We start from the raw sequence: 13,070 nt of genomic DNA, 5'->3' as shown, positions 1-13,070 counted from the left end.
TTTGAGTTTTTGCGATTTTTTATATCACGTCCACCCCGGACTTGATATGCTGTGCGGCCGCGTGTTGGACGCACCGACACGGCAACAGCTCCAAACAAACATGGGCGATCCTATTGCTGCCCCAAACGGACGAAAGCAGCGTAAAACGGACGTACGTTTAGGGTCGTGCGCTGGAGTTGGCCTTATGCCTCCGCTTCGGAAAAAAAAACCCTTTAAGACAGGCATTGATGGTTCAAAAGGCTAGGAAATGGCAGATAGCACTACAACTCTTTTCGGGTGTAGTTCATTGATTTTCTCTGAACTAGGTAGAAACTAGAAGCAAGTACGCTTTTGAAAACAGGCCAGCCTGCAGTAGTAGCCTCAAAGTCGTCTGCGAAAAGCATTCTGGTAGATATAATTAGTGTGATGCGTCCATCCAAGCCGTCATCGGACAGTAACCTTTGGACTGTGTATCTGGTGAACATCAAGCGGCCGCACGATCGTTTCACACGCTGAGACGCAGGCCGAGATATACTACTACAAAGAATTGTGTTTCAACTCAGCTCAGCATGGTTGTTGCAGGTCGCAGCCGGGTCGTTGGTATTTACACGTGCAGGGTAGAAACGAATGCTCGTCAATTGCTATCTGCGTAATCAAATTCTTGCCACCTGACGAATTTTGCTTTCTTTCTGCCGCACTATCAAGAGAAGTTTCTTTTGTTGCGATCTTCCTGTCGACTGTCAACCCGGCCAACTAGACTAAAGGAACCATCGCAGAAAAATCGGAGAGAGCAAATGACAGCAACCAACAACTACCATCTTGTTGTAGCCTTTGACTCTGCCAACCCGTTTAAAATTTAAAACGAGAGCAACAAGCTACGGGGAACCACCATCAGAAAAATGAAAGAGGCCGGCATGGTTGGCGTCCTGCCCTGCCTCCTCCTCCTCCTCTTCCTGAAGCCGCGCGCCATCGCTGCCGCCGCCGCCGCCTACTCGGAGTACTCGTGCAATGGCACCACCGGCAACTACACGGCGCGCGACGCCTTCGGGGCCAACCTCGCGCGCCTCACCGCCGAGCTCCCCGCCGACGCCTCCACCTCTCCGTCCCTCTACGCCTCGGCGGCCATCGGCGCCTCCCCTGACAAAGTCTTCGCCCTCGCGCTCTGCCGCGGCGACATCACGGACGCCAGGACGTGCTCCGGCTGCCTCGACAACGCGTTCACGCAGCTGCGGGCGCTCTGCGCCGGCGAGAGGGACGCCACGTTCTTCCACGACCTCTGCACCCTCCGCTACTCCGGCGAGGACTTCCTGGCGCGGCCGGACGACAACAACCCGGTCATCAACGCCATGGACGTGAACGGGTCGACGTACGCCGCGTGGGACAGCCGGAACGCCACGTCCCGGAGCTTCTTCCTGTCTCTGGTCGGCACGCTGTTCGGGGAGATGTCCATGTACGGCGCGTACAACTCGTCGGTGCGCCGGTTTGCCAGCGCCGTCATGTACATCAACCCGCAGCTGCCCACGGTGTACGGCCTGGCGCAGTGCACGCCGGACCTCTCCCCGGGGCAGTGCTGGCACTGCTTCCAGGGCCTCCAGGAGCAGACCCGCCAGTGGTACGACGGCCGCGAGGGCGGCCGCATCGTCGGCGTCCGTTGCAATATTCGCTATGAAGGCTACCAGTTCTACGACGGCATGGCCAACGTCAGGATCGGCACACACGGTGACTCATCTTCACCAACAGAAAGCAATGGTAAGCGAGAGTGTACTGTGTACATCCTTTTTTATTTATCAAGTAAAGTGGTCGTATGCATCTCTTCGATGCAGAGGCCGGGGGATGACCTCCTTTTCTAAAAAAAGAGCCATAAAAACATGAAGAACTAGCTGTACTTAATTTGTTTAACTATTTTTGGTTTTGTAGTTATACTATTGTCTCATATATATTTTGCTTTGTATCGCTCAGGAAGCAAGCACAGGCAGACCCTAATAATCGTTCTATGCGTGTCCGTTACGGTGTTCTGTTCTATGTTGGTTGGCTGCCTTCTGCTCATCAGAAGACTAAGAAAAGGAGCTGGTAAGGCCAAGACAACACATTGCAAGAATATTCCATGCTTTCTCTCGACACCATTAATTCTAACTCATGTACTACCTGCAAATATAATCAATTCAGGAAACACGAAATTAGAACAAGCACATAAGAGGAACAACTCGAAGACAGAGGAGGCGCTGAAGCTGTGGAAGATCGAAGAGAGCAGCTCGGAGTTCACCTTGTACGACTTCCCTGAGCTCGCCGCTGCCACGGACAATTTCTCCGAAGAGAACAAGCTCGGACAAGGTGGCTTCGGTCCGGTTTACAAGGCACGCCATTTATAACCATGTATGTAATAATGCGACCGATTGATTGATCGATCGAAGGCTAATATTTCTGTTACCACTCCGTTTCTTTTCAGGGAAAGTTTTCTGACGGGGCGGAGGTGGCGGTGAAGAGGCTGGCGGCGCAGTCCGGGCAGGGGCTTGTGGAGTTCAAGAACGAGATCCAGCTCATCGCCAAGCTGCAGCACACGAACCTCGTCAAGCTCGTGGGCTGCTGCGTGCAGGAGGAGGAGAAGATGCTGGTCTACGAGTACCTGCCCAACCGAAGCCTGGACTTCTTTATCTTCGGTATACATAAATTACAACTACGTGCAAAAAAATTTCTTAAGACCATCTTCAGTTCTTCCCGTGAATGCTACCAGTAGGAAAAAAAGTCTGATATGATATGATAACTTTTTGCAATGTAGACCAGGAGCGAGGGCCCTTGCTGGACTGGCAGAAACGGCGGCACATAATGGAGGGGATCGCGCAGGGGCTCCTGTACCTGCACAAGCACTCCCGGGTGCGCATCATTCACCGGGACATGAAGGCCAGCAACATACTGCTGGACAAGGATCTCAACCCCAAGATCTCCGACTTCGGCATGGCCAGGATCTTCGGCTCCAACATGACGGAGGCCAACACCAACAGGGTGGTCGGCACCTAGTAAGAGAAAAAAAAAACTGATCAAACATTTTTACACATTTTTTAACAGGCAAAACCTGATGAATACTAAATGCAGCGGCGTGCTGATTGGATTATACTAATGCTCCATGTTTTGTGCTGTGCCGCAGCGGTTACATGGCACCTGAGTATGCTTCGGAGGGCCTCTTCTCGGTCAAGTCTGACGTCTTCAGCTTCGGCGTGTTGCTGCTGGAGATAGTGAGCGGCAAGAGGAACAGCAGCGGCCACGGCCAGCACTACGGAGAATTCGTCAACCTCCTCGGCTACGTAAGCTTCTGCTGGATTTTTTAGCTGCATGAGTTAACGGGAACACACCACACGCTTCCGACGAACTTAAGACATTTCTTAAACGGTTAAACCCTAGCTTTCTTGTTCATAGACTAAATACAAAACGAGCGGCTTATCCGTTAGCATACGGTCAAAAATGTCGCTCCTAGTGTTCACATCAGCAACGTAAGCCACTGACAGCGACTGTCTGCAGAATCCCATGGCCTTGTTTGGTTAATCCTTCTCCCAAGGGGATTGGAGAGGATTGAAGGAGATTTTGGCTTGCAGGGGATTTAATCCACCTCAATCCCTGCCAATCCCCTTCAAATCCACCTCAAACCGAACAAAGCCTTAACTAATGTGCCGTGTAATCTTTTGCCTTGTTTCAAAAAAAAAAACTAATGTGCCGTGTGATTTTTGGACGACAGGCATGGCAGCTGTGGAGGGATGGGAGAGCGTTCGAGCTGGTCGACCCGACGCTGGGCCACTGCAGCGAGGTGGCGGACATCATGCGGTGCGTCAAGGTGGCGCTGCTTTGCGTGCAGGACAACGCCATGGACCGGCCGACGATGACGGACGTGACGGCGATGCTGGGCAACGACGGGGTGCCCCTGCCGGACCCGAGGCGGCCGCCGCATTTCCACCTCAGGGTCACCAGCGACGATGAGGAGGACGGCGCCGGCGGGTCTGGGACGCGGACACGGTCCACGCACTTCACCGGATCGTGCAGCACCAACGACGTGACCATCAGCACCATCGAGGAAGGGAGGTGATTGCTTTCTCCTATTCGTGTGAGTGAGCCACGTGTGTGTCTCAGTGTCCGTGCATGTGGACAGGCAGACGGATCGTGTAGGGTTGAGATGTTTCCGGCTGTGGCACTCGGCCTACTGGGATCGCTCGTGTCACGGTGTCGATCACCGTTGTTGTACAGATTATACGCTATTGGATAGCGCAAGAGGAAACCTAAAATTATAGGAGTACGAACTATACTGCTGGCAGTGCTTTGACGAACGAAAAAGGAAAAAGGAAATGTAGCGCTACATGATATAGACAGGATGCAAGGGAGTCGCAGAGGGTTGGCTCTTGCTCTTACAGTAACAGATGTGAGTGTAGGTGTGCTATGCCGGCGACAAGTCAAGCCGTGCAAATGCGAACCTGATTATGGTCTCTTGACTTTGGAAGTTTGGAAGAGTCCTTTTACGGTGCCGGAGGCGAATATGGGTATTGTTTGTGTTTTCCCTTGTGTTCTTGTGTCATACCATAATTTTGTTAGAAAGTGCATATTCTTATCTCGACCATTTTTCTATGTCTTTGAATTGACATCCAACCATCCTCATCTCACATCTCGCACACTCTCTTTTTGCGTTGGCATCTCCCACACATTAATCACAGACTAAAGTTGCTCTTAGATTGCATTTTCAAGAATGAATTACATGCTAACTAATGTGCAAATTTAACTGAATCAGATTTAAGAAAAAACTAGGCAACTGAAAATTAGCAAAAGAAAGCTAAAAAGATACACACCTGATTAGTGAATTAATCTATTGGCTTCAGTTCTCATACGAAGAAAACCCAACTAGTAGTAGATTGTAATCCATACAGAAATGATCTAGCTACTAGTTGTAGTTTGTGGATCAATTTACCTTCAGATTTAGAGCGCAGATCAAGTAGACGCAGTGGTGAACTTGAGAAACACCTCCGCAGAAGCAATCCAGATAGAGCAGCCATGATTAACACCGTAGCACACTAGAAACCCGATAGCCGGCCGTGTGTGTGTCTCCTACAGCCTGGTGATTGGCAGTCGATGGACAGCGGTGGCGGCCAGTCATGCGCAAATGAAGCGAAAAACCACCACGTCGATCAGCCGATCCAATCCGAGACGACGTGCGGCGCTAGGTCATGGGGCAACGAGATGAAAAAAAATATGCTTAACCACGATGGCCTGATCATGGGCTTGTTTAGTTGGGCTTTGGTACACACGGTGACTATATCTCGCTTCACGCAAGTGTTAGTTCTGTCTCGCTGAAGCGAATGCCCTTGCACTGTAGCTACGGGGCCGACCAGTTAGCGCACGTTTAAAAGAAAGGGAGAAGAAAAAGGGGAGAAACCAGGATTCGATCCCAGCTGACGGGCAACGCTGCTAGCCACTAAGCTACTAGGGCGCGACCTAGTTGAGGGTAAAGCAACCAGTTTTGCATTGGTTTTCCTAGGTTTTTGTTGTTCTTTTGTCATTCTCTTTTCACCGTTTTTCTTTGTTTCTTTCTTTGTTTTCACTGTTTTTTCTTTTCTATCTGTTTCTTACGTTTTTTTCATTTTCATTTTCTTTTGTTTTTTGTTTTATTTTTTTATTCTCTGTTTTTTTGTTCTCATTTTTCTTTGCTCATGCTGAAACGAATACCCTCGCACTGTAGCTACTGGGCCGACCCGTTAACACATGTTTAAAACAAAGGGAGAAGAAAAAGGTGAGAAACCAGGATTTGATCCTGGCTGACGGACAACGCTGCTAGCCACTAAGCTAGCTTCACCTTTGCGTAAACTACTAGGTCGCGACCTATTTGAGGGTGAAAGAGAAAGTTTTCATTGGTTTTTCTGGTTTTTTGTTGTTGTTGTTGTTGTTGTTGTTTTGTCATTCTTTTTTCACCGGTTTTTCTTCGTTTCCTTCTTTGTTTTCACTGTTTTTTTGTTTTCTTTTGTGTTTCTTCTGTTTTATTCTTTTTCCTTTTTTTGTTTTGTTTTGTTTTTTCTTTTCTGTCATTTCGTTTGTCTTTGTTTCTTTCATTGTTTTTATCGGCTTTCCTTCTTTTTTTGGTTTTCACTCTCCATTTTTTGTATACGTCAAAAATATTTTTCTAATTCACATTTAACATTTTTTGAATACATGGTCAACATTTGTTCTCTACAAAATTTTAACATTTTTTAAATGCTTGATTAGTATTTTTTAAATACAAGATCAATTTTTATAATACATGGTCAACATTTTTCCTACACACACCTTTAAACATTTCCAAATGCTTGATTAACATTTTTTAGATACAAGATTAACATTTTTTTAATACAGGGTCAACATTTTTCCTATACGCACTTTTAAACATTTTCAAATTATTTATTAAAAAATTTCAAATACAATATAAACATTTTTAACAGATGGTCAACATTTTTTATATACACATTTAATTTTCTTCACCTGCGTGCTCTGTTTATGGCCAATGGGCCTTGTATTTGCTCGCGGCCTCTCTACCTTAGAACCCTCTGAGTTTCCTACGTATGCTCGGCCCGAGGGATTTTGAGACTGTAAGCTTTGGTGATCTACTATGCTGCCTATGTTGTGGGCTTTGTTAATTTAAAGCCGGACGCATCTAGCGTCTTCGTTCTAATTTTTTTTAACATTCTTCAAATGCTTGATTAACATTTTTTTTCAACTGCAGTATTAATTTTTTTAATACATTGGTCAAGATTTTTTCTATATAAACTTTACATTCAAATGCTTGATATAAAAAAATTATAATACAAGTTTAACATTTTTTGAATAGAATACAAGATCTTTTTTTAATACATGGTCGATATTTTTTCTATACACACTTAACATTTTTCAAATGCTTGATAAACATTTTTAAAATACTTTTTAACATTTTTTCAAATGTTTAACTAAATTTGTAAAATACACAATCAACTTTTATTCACACACATTGTATGTATTTGGTATACATTTTTCGTACACATGTGAAACATCCTCTATACACATTCAACACTTTTCAAATGCTTGGTTAATATATTTTTTGTAATGTTTTTATGTAAATTATTTTTGTAATGTAGTCACTTAGAATATTTGGAAGTATAAATCAAAAAAAAAGAAAAATACTAAAAAGGGCCGGCCCATCTGGTGCGCTCACGACACGAGGCTTCCCTCTGTCTTGCTATAAGCGAGACATAGGGGCGCCCTTCGCTACATACGCGGAAACGTGTAACTACATGAATTGGACTGGGCCTAAAACACTAACTAATTGTGAATTATTACGGCCATCAGTCTAATCTGGATATGATATTAAATGTATTACGATATGGACTATATTTTTGTATCCAATTTGCGTCCTTGATTTCATCTCAAAAGCTTAAATATTTCCGTGAAGTTTAAATGAGCGATGTTAAGGTTTTCTGACTGCAGTTGGTTAAAATTGTACGACGCCCCCTTAACCACATCTCAAAAGCTTGGTAAAATTTGGCCAAGAAGCCATCCGGCTCACGAGCCTTGTTATGTTTCGTATGAAAGACATCATCCCATATTTTGTTTTGAGAGAACAGAGCTATTAAAAACTCATTTTTCTGCCTAGAGATGTCATCTATGAATGATCTGTCTAGAGAGAAATTACTTTTGACTGCAGGTCCAAAAAACAAATCTTATAATAATTAGTGATGTAATGTTTGAAGGCTCGTCTCCTCAATTCGGCCCTCATCCTGGTTTAGCATGAAATTCCGTTCCTTGCTATGTTTGCCATTGGCCAACAAATGGAAGTATTTTGTATTGTGGTCGGCTTGGACCAGAAATTGTGCCTTTGAGCCTTGATACCATTTGATCTCCTCCTCACATAAAAGGGGCGTTGTACTTAGGGCTGCAAACGAGTCGAGTTTGAATGAATTGGATTAGGTTTGGCTCAACTTACACTAAAATTCGAGTGAGCTTAAACTGAGTGCAGCTCAAGGTCGAGCGATAGAAAGTGGCTCGTGCTCAGGTTGTAACGATCTTGAGTCGATCTCGAGATAGTTTCAAGCTAAATAAGATGACTTTTTTAATAATTAAAAGCAAATTTTTAAATAAGGTAGGCCACACCACAACATAAGAAACCATTATATAATTTAACGTATTCTCTCTTCATTGAAGACTAGTACTAACAACAGATCATTGGTGAACTAGCAGAGAAGAAAATGACGGCCTGCCTAGTCTTAAACTTTGAACAAAATAACATGATATTTAACACATGGCTTGCCACATATCATATTAGGGCTAAATTTTCTCGCACTTAATTAAGCTTTCATGTTTGGTAGTAGGTAAAATGTAGAAAAAACGTACACAACATATATGGTATTAAAATTTTATTTTGACTATCTATATGGTAATAAATTATCCTATTTATTTTAAGTATATATCAAAATTATGTAAAAAGCTATATGTTATCGGGCTATCGAGCTAAATCGAGTGAGCCAGTGTGGGCTCAAGATCAGCTCATTTCTTGATCAAGCTACATAAAATGTTGATACTCAGTTCATTTATTTTCGAGCCGATCTTAAGTCGAGCCAAAATACGAATCGATCTTGAACGAATCACGTGATCCGAGCTTTTCTTGCAGCCCTAGTTGTTGAAAGAACATGCGGTGCCCCCATGTTTGGTTTTGGTAATTGATGACAATCTCTATGGACTAATGGTTGCCTTGAGTTATATTTGAAGGATTTGTCCATAGGCATTTCTTGAAGTCCATGTGTTGGTTTCAAGGAGTTTATGTGGTGACCAAGGTGTTATTAAGGAATTATCCAAAGATTGATCATGTGAGAGTTGAGCTTATTGCAAGCATGTCTTGAAGAAGAAGATTGTGTGATCATTCATGTTTACCTTCAAGACATCATCCAAATGAAGAGAGTTGGAAAGAGTCAAGGTTGATCAAGACTAAGTCAAGAGTGAATCAAGTTGATCAACACACAAAGCGCACAAGATGTACCGAGAGGGATCAAGCGATCCCATGGTGTGGTAAGCATTGTCAATTACGCTTTGTGTACTAAGCCATGATCTTCGTGAGAGTTCTTTGTGGGGTTAGGTTGCGGTGTGCAAGTTCAAGTGAAGCATCACGAAGAGATCAAATGCTTGAAGCTTGCCGTCCATTGTGGCGACAATGGACTTGTGAAGATGTTGCGGTGTGCAAGTTCAAGTGAAGCATCATGAAGAGATCAAATGCTTGAAGCTTGCCGTCCATTATGGTGACAATGGACTTGTGAAGATGTGCGAAAGAGTGGCTCACCCATAGTGGAGTATGGGGGAGCAATCAACTAGTCTTCATCGAGCCAACACAACCAAGAAAGGTGGTCCAACTTGAGGGAGTCAAGATCGTCATCATCTAGCTCAAGTGGACCATGTGCAAGGCAAAGGTTTGCTCTTGATAGGTTTTCTATTTTACCGGTCTCATGATGGTAGTTGGGAGACCGGGTTATAGGATCGATTGCCGTACTATCAAGGGGGGCTCTCGATGAGTAGCTTGATCGTATCGTTCATAGAGAGCTCAAACCATTGCATCCTTGCATCATCTTTATTGGTTCTTGTTTGGTTCTTCTCTTTGTGAGTTTTGGAGCTTATGGTCATCTTGATGACAAGCTCGAGTTCATCGAAAACGGAGTTCACTCGCATCTTCTATGATGTTTTCGATGTTGGAGGTTATGCCGGTTCTTCTCGGTTGGAGGTTTCACTCCTCTATTTGTTGGCATACCTCCCCTGCCTCTTCTTACTATAACCAGTCGCTGTTTTGATGCTACTCGTCTTTCTCAATCCAACAAGGTTGAGTTTGCTCAATTCGGAGCTCATATGCAGAAGTTATGGCAGTTTTGGTTTCCTAGCGGTAGTACCGCGGGCCGGAGCGGTAGTACCGCTTGGGTGCTACAAGCGGTAGTACCGCTCTAGAGCGGTAGTACCGCTGGTGGCCCCAGCCGTAGTACCGCTACGGTCTCGTACTAGTACCGCCTCGATTCGAGGGGTCTTTTTTGTGTCGGGTTTTACGGTACTAGCCGCGGCAGTGGGGGCCGTAGTACCGCTCGTATGCGGTAGTACCGCCCTGCCACCGCGGTAGTACCGCTCTGGGCCCAGCGGCAGTACCGCGAGGAGGAGCGGTAGTACCGCTTATAGGGGCAAGCGGTAGTACCGCTGGCCAAGCGGTAGTACCGCTCTCTGCGGGGCTGAAGTGGGGGTAACGGTTGGATTGTTCCCCCCACTATATAAGGAGGTCTTCTTCCCCAATGAACCTTATCTTTGAGCTCGTGTTCTTCCCCCATTGTTGACCTTCTTCGAGCTTGCTAACTCTCAATCCCTCCATGGATTCTTGCTAGTTTTTGAGGGAAAAGAGAGAGGAGATCTAGATCCACATTTCCACCAATCACTTTCTCCTCTTTGTGAGGGGAACCCCTTGGATCTAGATCTTGGAGTTCTTGGTGTTCTCCTTCTTGTTCTTCCTCTCATTTTCCTCCCTAGCATTAGTTGCTTCGGTGGGATTTGAGAGAGAAGGACTTGGGCACTCCGTGTGCCCTTGCCATTGCATTTGGTGCATCGGTTTGAGTTCTCCACGGTGATACGTGGAAGTTACAAGTTGAGAAGCTTATTACTCTTGGGTGCTTGGTGCCCTTGAGCTTGTTCCTCTTGGGTGCTTGGGCGCCCTAGACGGTTGGTGGTGTTCGGAGCTCAATCATTGTGGTGTAAAGCTCCGGGCAAGCGTCGGGGTCTCCAATTAGGTTGTGGAGATCGCCCCGAGCAATTTGACGGGTACCGGTGACCGCCCCCAAGGGTTGCCAAAGTGTACGGGTTCGGTGACCGCCCCCAAGGGTTGCCATTTGTACGGGTTCGGTGACCGCCCTCAAGGGTCCCTTAGTGGAATCACGGCATCTTGCATTGTGCGAGGGCGTGAGGAGATTACGGTGGCCCTAGTGGCTTCTTGGGGAGTATTGTGCCTCCACACCGCTCCAAACGGAGATTAGCATCCGCAAGGGTGTGAACTTCGGGATACATCGTCGTCTCCGCGTGCCTCGGTTATCTCTTATCCGAACCCTTACTTATGCACTTTACTTTGTGATAGCCATATTGTTTCTTGTCATATATCTTGCTATCACTTAGTTGTTTATCTTGCTTAGCATAAGTTGTTGGTGCACATAGGTGAGCCTAGTTGTTGTAGGTTTTGTGCTTGTCAAATTAACCGCTAGGTTTATTCCGCATTTGTTCAAGCCTAAACCGTAATTATTTTAAAGCGCCTATTCACCCCCCTCTAGGCGACATCCACGATCTTTCAGTTATATTTTTTTTACCAACTTTTCTGTTTAATCTTAAATAAATAATTGTATAGACTTATCTTAGTAGAAAACTAACCAAGACCGTGAATACCCCTTCGCTCCCCTCATGAGAACCCTCATCTAGTGTTTCTCTACCTGCCTCGCCTCCTATGGTCCTTGGACAATTGAGGTGTGGTGGATCCTGGCCCTTGTGGACGGGAGTGCTTCGTTTTTAGGTGTTTTCTGAGTTTTTTTTAGGGTTTGTGCCACACTCAAGAAGACGAGGGAGCGATGGTTTCTGGAAGATGGAATAAGGTCCTCCCCGCCTAGTCCCCGTCCTGACGATGCGTCTAGCATCGTCGGAGGGCGTGTGGAGGTGTATATCCGGCAAATCTCGTGGGATCCAGTTGGCGTTTGTCTCCGGTGGATCCGTCTGGATCCAGTCTTCGTGCGTCTACATATGTGTGTCTGCAGGTTGGATCCTTCCGATCTGCGCTTCTCTTCATCGACGGCGGTTGTTGTTCTGGTGCGCTGGTCCTATGAGGCCTTAGCGCGACGACATCCTGACTGTCTACTTCAACAATGTTTATCCGACTCCAACGAGGGAGGGGCAATGACGACGGCGCGCCTTCGGCTCGCTCCAGTGCTTGTAGTCGTCGCTGGGTGGTCTATGGAACTGAAAGTAATTTTTACTTCTGGTGTTTTTTGTATTATCTTGACAATTGATGAATAGATTGAAAGTTTTGTCGTAAAAAGGAAAAAAAAAGGTATGGCTAGGTCTCAGTCGACTGAGACTTAACCAAGTCTAGGTCAAGTGATATAACATGTAAGAAATTAAAAATGAAACTAAAAAGAAAAGTTTGCACGGATCTCCTTGTAGGATGAAAGATCCCACGGGTATAACATCGACCGAGACTTGGTTAAATCTCAGTCGACTGAGATTTAGCAATCCCGAAAAAGAAAAGGGTGTGGCTAGGTCTAAGTCGACTGAGATTTAACCAAGTCTCAGTTAAGTGCATACCATGCATGAGAGAAAAAGAAAAAACTGAAAACAAAATCTTGCACGGATCTTAATGTAAGATTTTACGGATATAGCATCGACTGAGACTTAACAAAGTCTCAATCAACTGAGACTTAGCAAGACTGAAAAGAAAACTATCCAAAACTAGTTTGTCTAAACATCCTCTTTTTTTCTTCTTGCGGGTGTGTCTAAACATCCTCTAAAGACTGGTTTTCGGAAAGCTCACCTCTAATTCTCGGCATCCAAGCAACCATTTTAAATATAACATGTACCATGCCCGGTGATGTAAAAAAAAAAGATGTTCGCTCGTTGTTCGAAGTTTATATCCGCTCGTTGTTCGAAGTTTGTTCACTGGCCCGAAACCTGACCTAGACTCTGCAGGCTGCTTCCAAAGTCAAGTCATCGGTGCATGCTAACGTGCCGATCGGTCGCGAGCCATCAGCCATGCATATGCTTTCGCCAGCCCAGACGTACACGACGGGCCACAATATTAACCGTGAACGGCGGGAAACAGGTCTTTCTTGAAATTTATTAAGTCGTAAAATAGCATTCTGCACAGGTTTGATTGGGACAGCGGCACTACGTACAAGGGCATAATGCAATGCCTCACGCTCAACTTAACAGCTATATCTACCAGCCTACGAAACAGTTTGGGAAGCGCACCGAGAGCTCTAGCTAATCCGCACCTAAGCTCAAGTACCATGGAACCTTTACCATGGTGCTTCACTGCCCTCCTCGTCATCTCCAGCTTGCGGCCACCC

The 13,070-nt window shown here is 45.5% G+C and overlaps 1 protein-coding gene across 1 annotated transcript; it reads left to right on the top strand.

Moving 5' to 3' along the window:
• Positions 1–846: 846 nt before the first annotated feature.
• LOC123052509 (putative cysteine-rich receptor-like protein kinase 20) lies at positions 847–4,633 on the top strand. The gene is made up of 7 exons (XM_044475718.1): positions 847–1,728; positions 1,939–2,049; positions 2,146–2,333; positions 2,426–2,636; positions 2,756–2,993; positions 3,122–3,278; positions 3,707–4,633. Exons 1-7 carry the CDS (start codon positions 879–881, stop codon positions 4,049–4,051), a joined length of 2,100 nt encoding a protein of 699 aa, XP_044331653.1. The 5' UTR covers positions 847–878; the 3' UTR covers positions 4,052–4,633.
• Positions 4,634–13,070: the final 8,437 nt, after the last annotated feature.

The sequence above is a fragment of the Triticum aestivum genome, chromosome 2D (assembly GCF_018294505.1).
Source record: "Triticum aestivum cultivar Chinese Spring chromosome 2D, IWGSC CS RefSeq v2.1, whole genome shotgun sequence".
Classification (NCBI taxonomy): Eukaryota; Viridiplantae; Streptophyta; class Magnoliopsida; order Poales; family Poaceae; genus Triticum; species Triticum aestivum.
This window is presented reverse-complemented; position numbering and strand designations above follow the sequence as displayed.

What these genes read in the sequence shown, in the direction of transcription:
- LOC123052509 (XM_044475718.1), top strand. Translation starts at nt 879, where the DNA reads ATGAAAGAGGCCGGCATGGTTGGCGTCCTGCCCTGCCTCCTCCTCCTC. An exon ending in TTCACCAACAGAAAGCAATG is followed by an intron (nt 1,729 to 1,938) that starts GTAAGCGAGAGT and finishes TGTATCGCTCAG; the next exon opens with GAAGCAAGCACAGGCAGACC. An exon ending in AAGACTAAGAAAAGGAGCTG is followed by an intron (nt 2,050 to 2,145) that starts GTAAGGCCAAGA and finishes TAATCAATTCAG; the next exon opens with GAAACACGAAATTAGAACAA.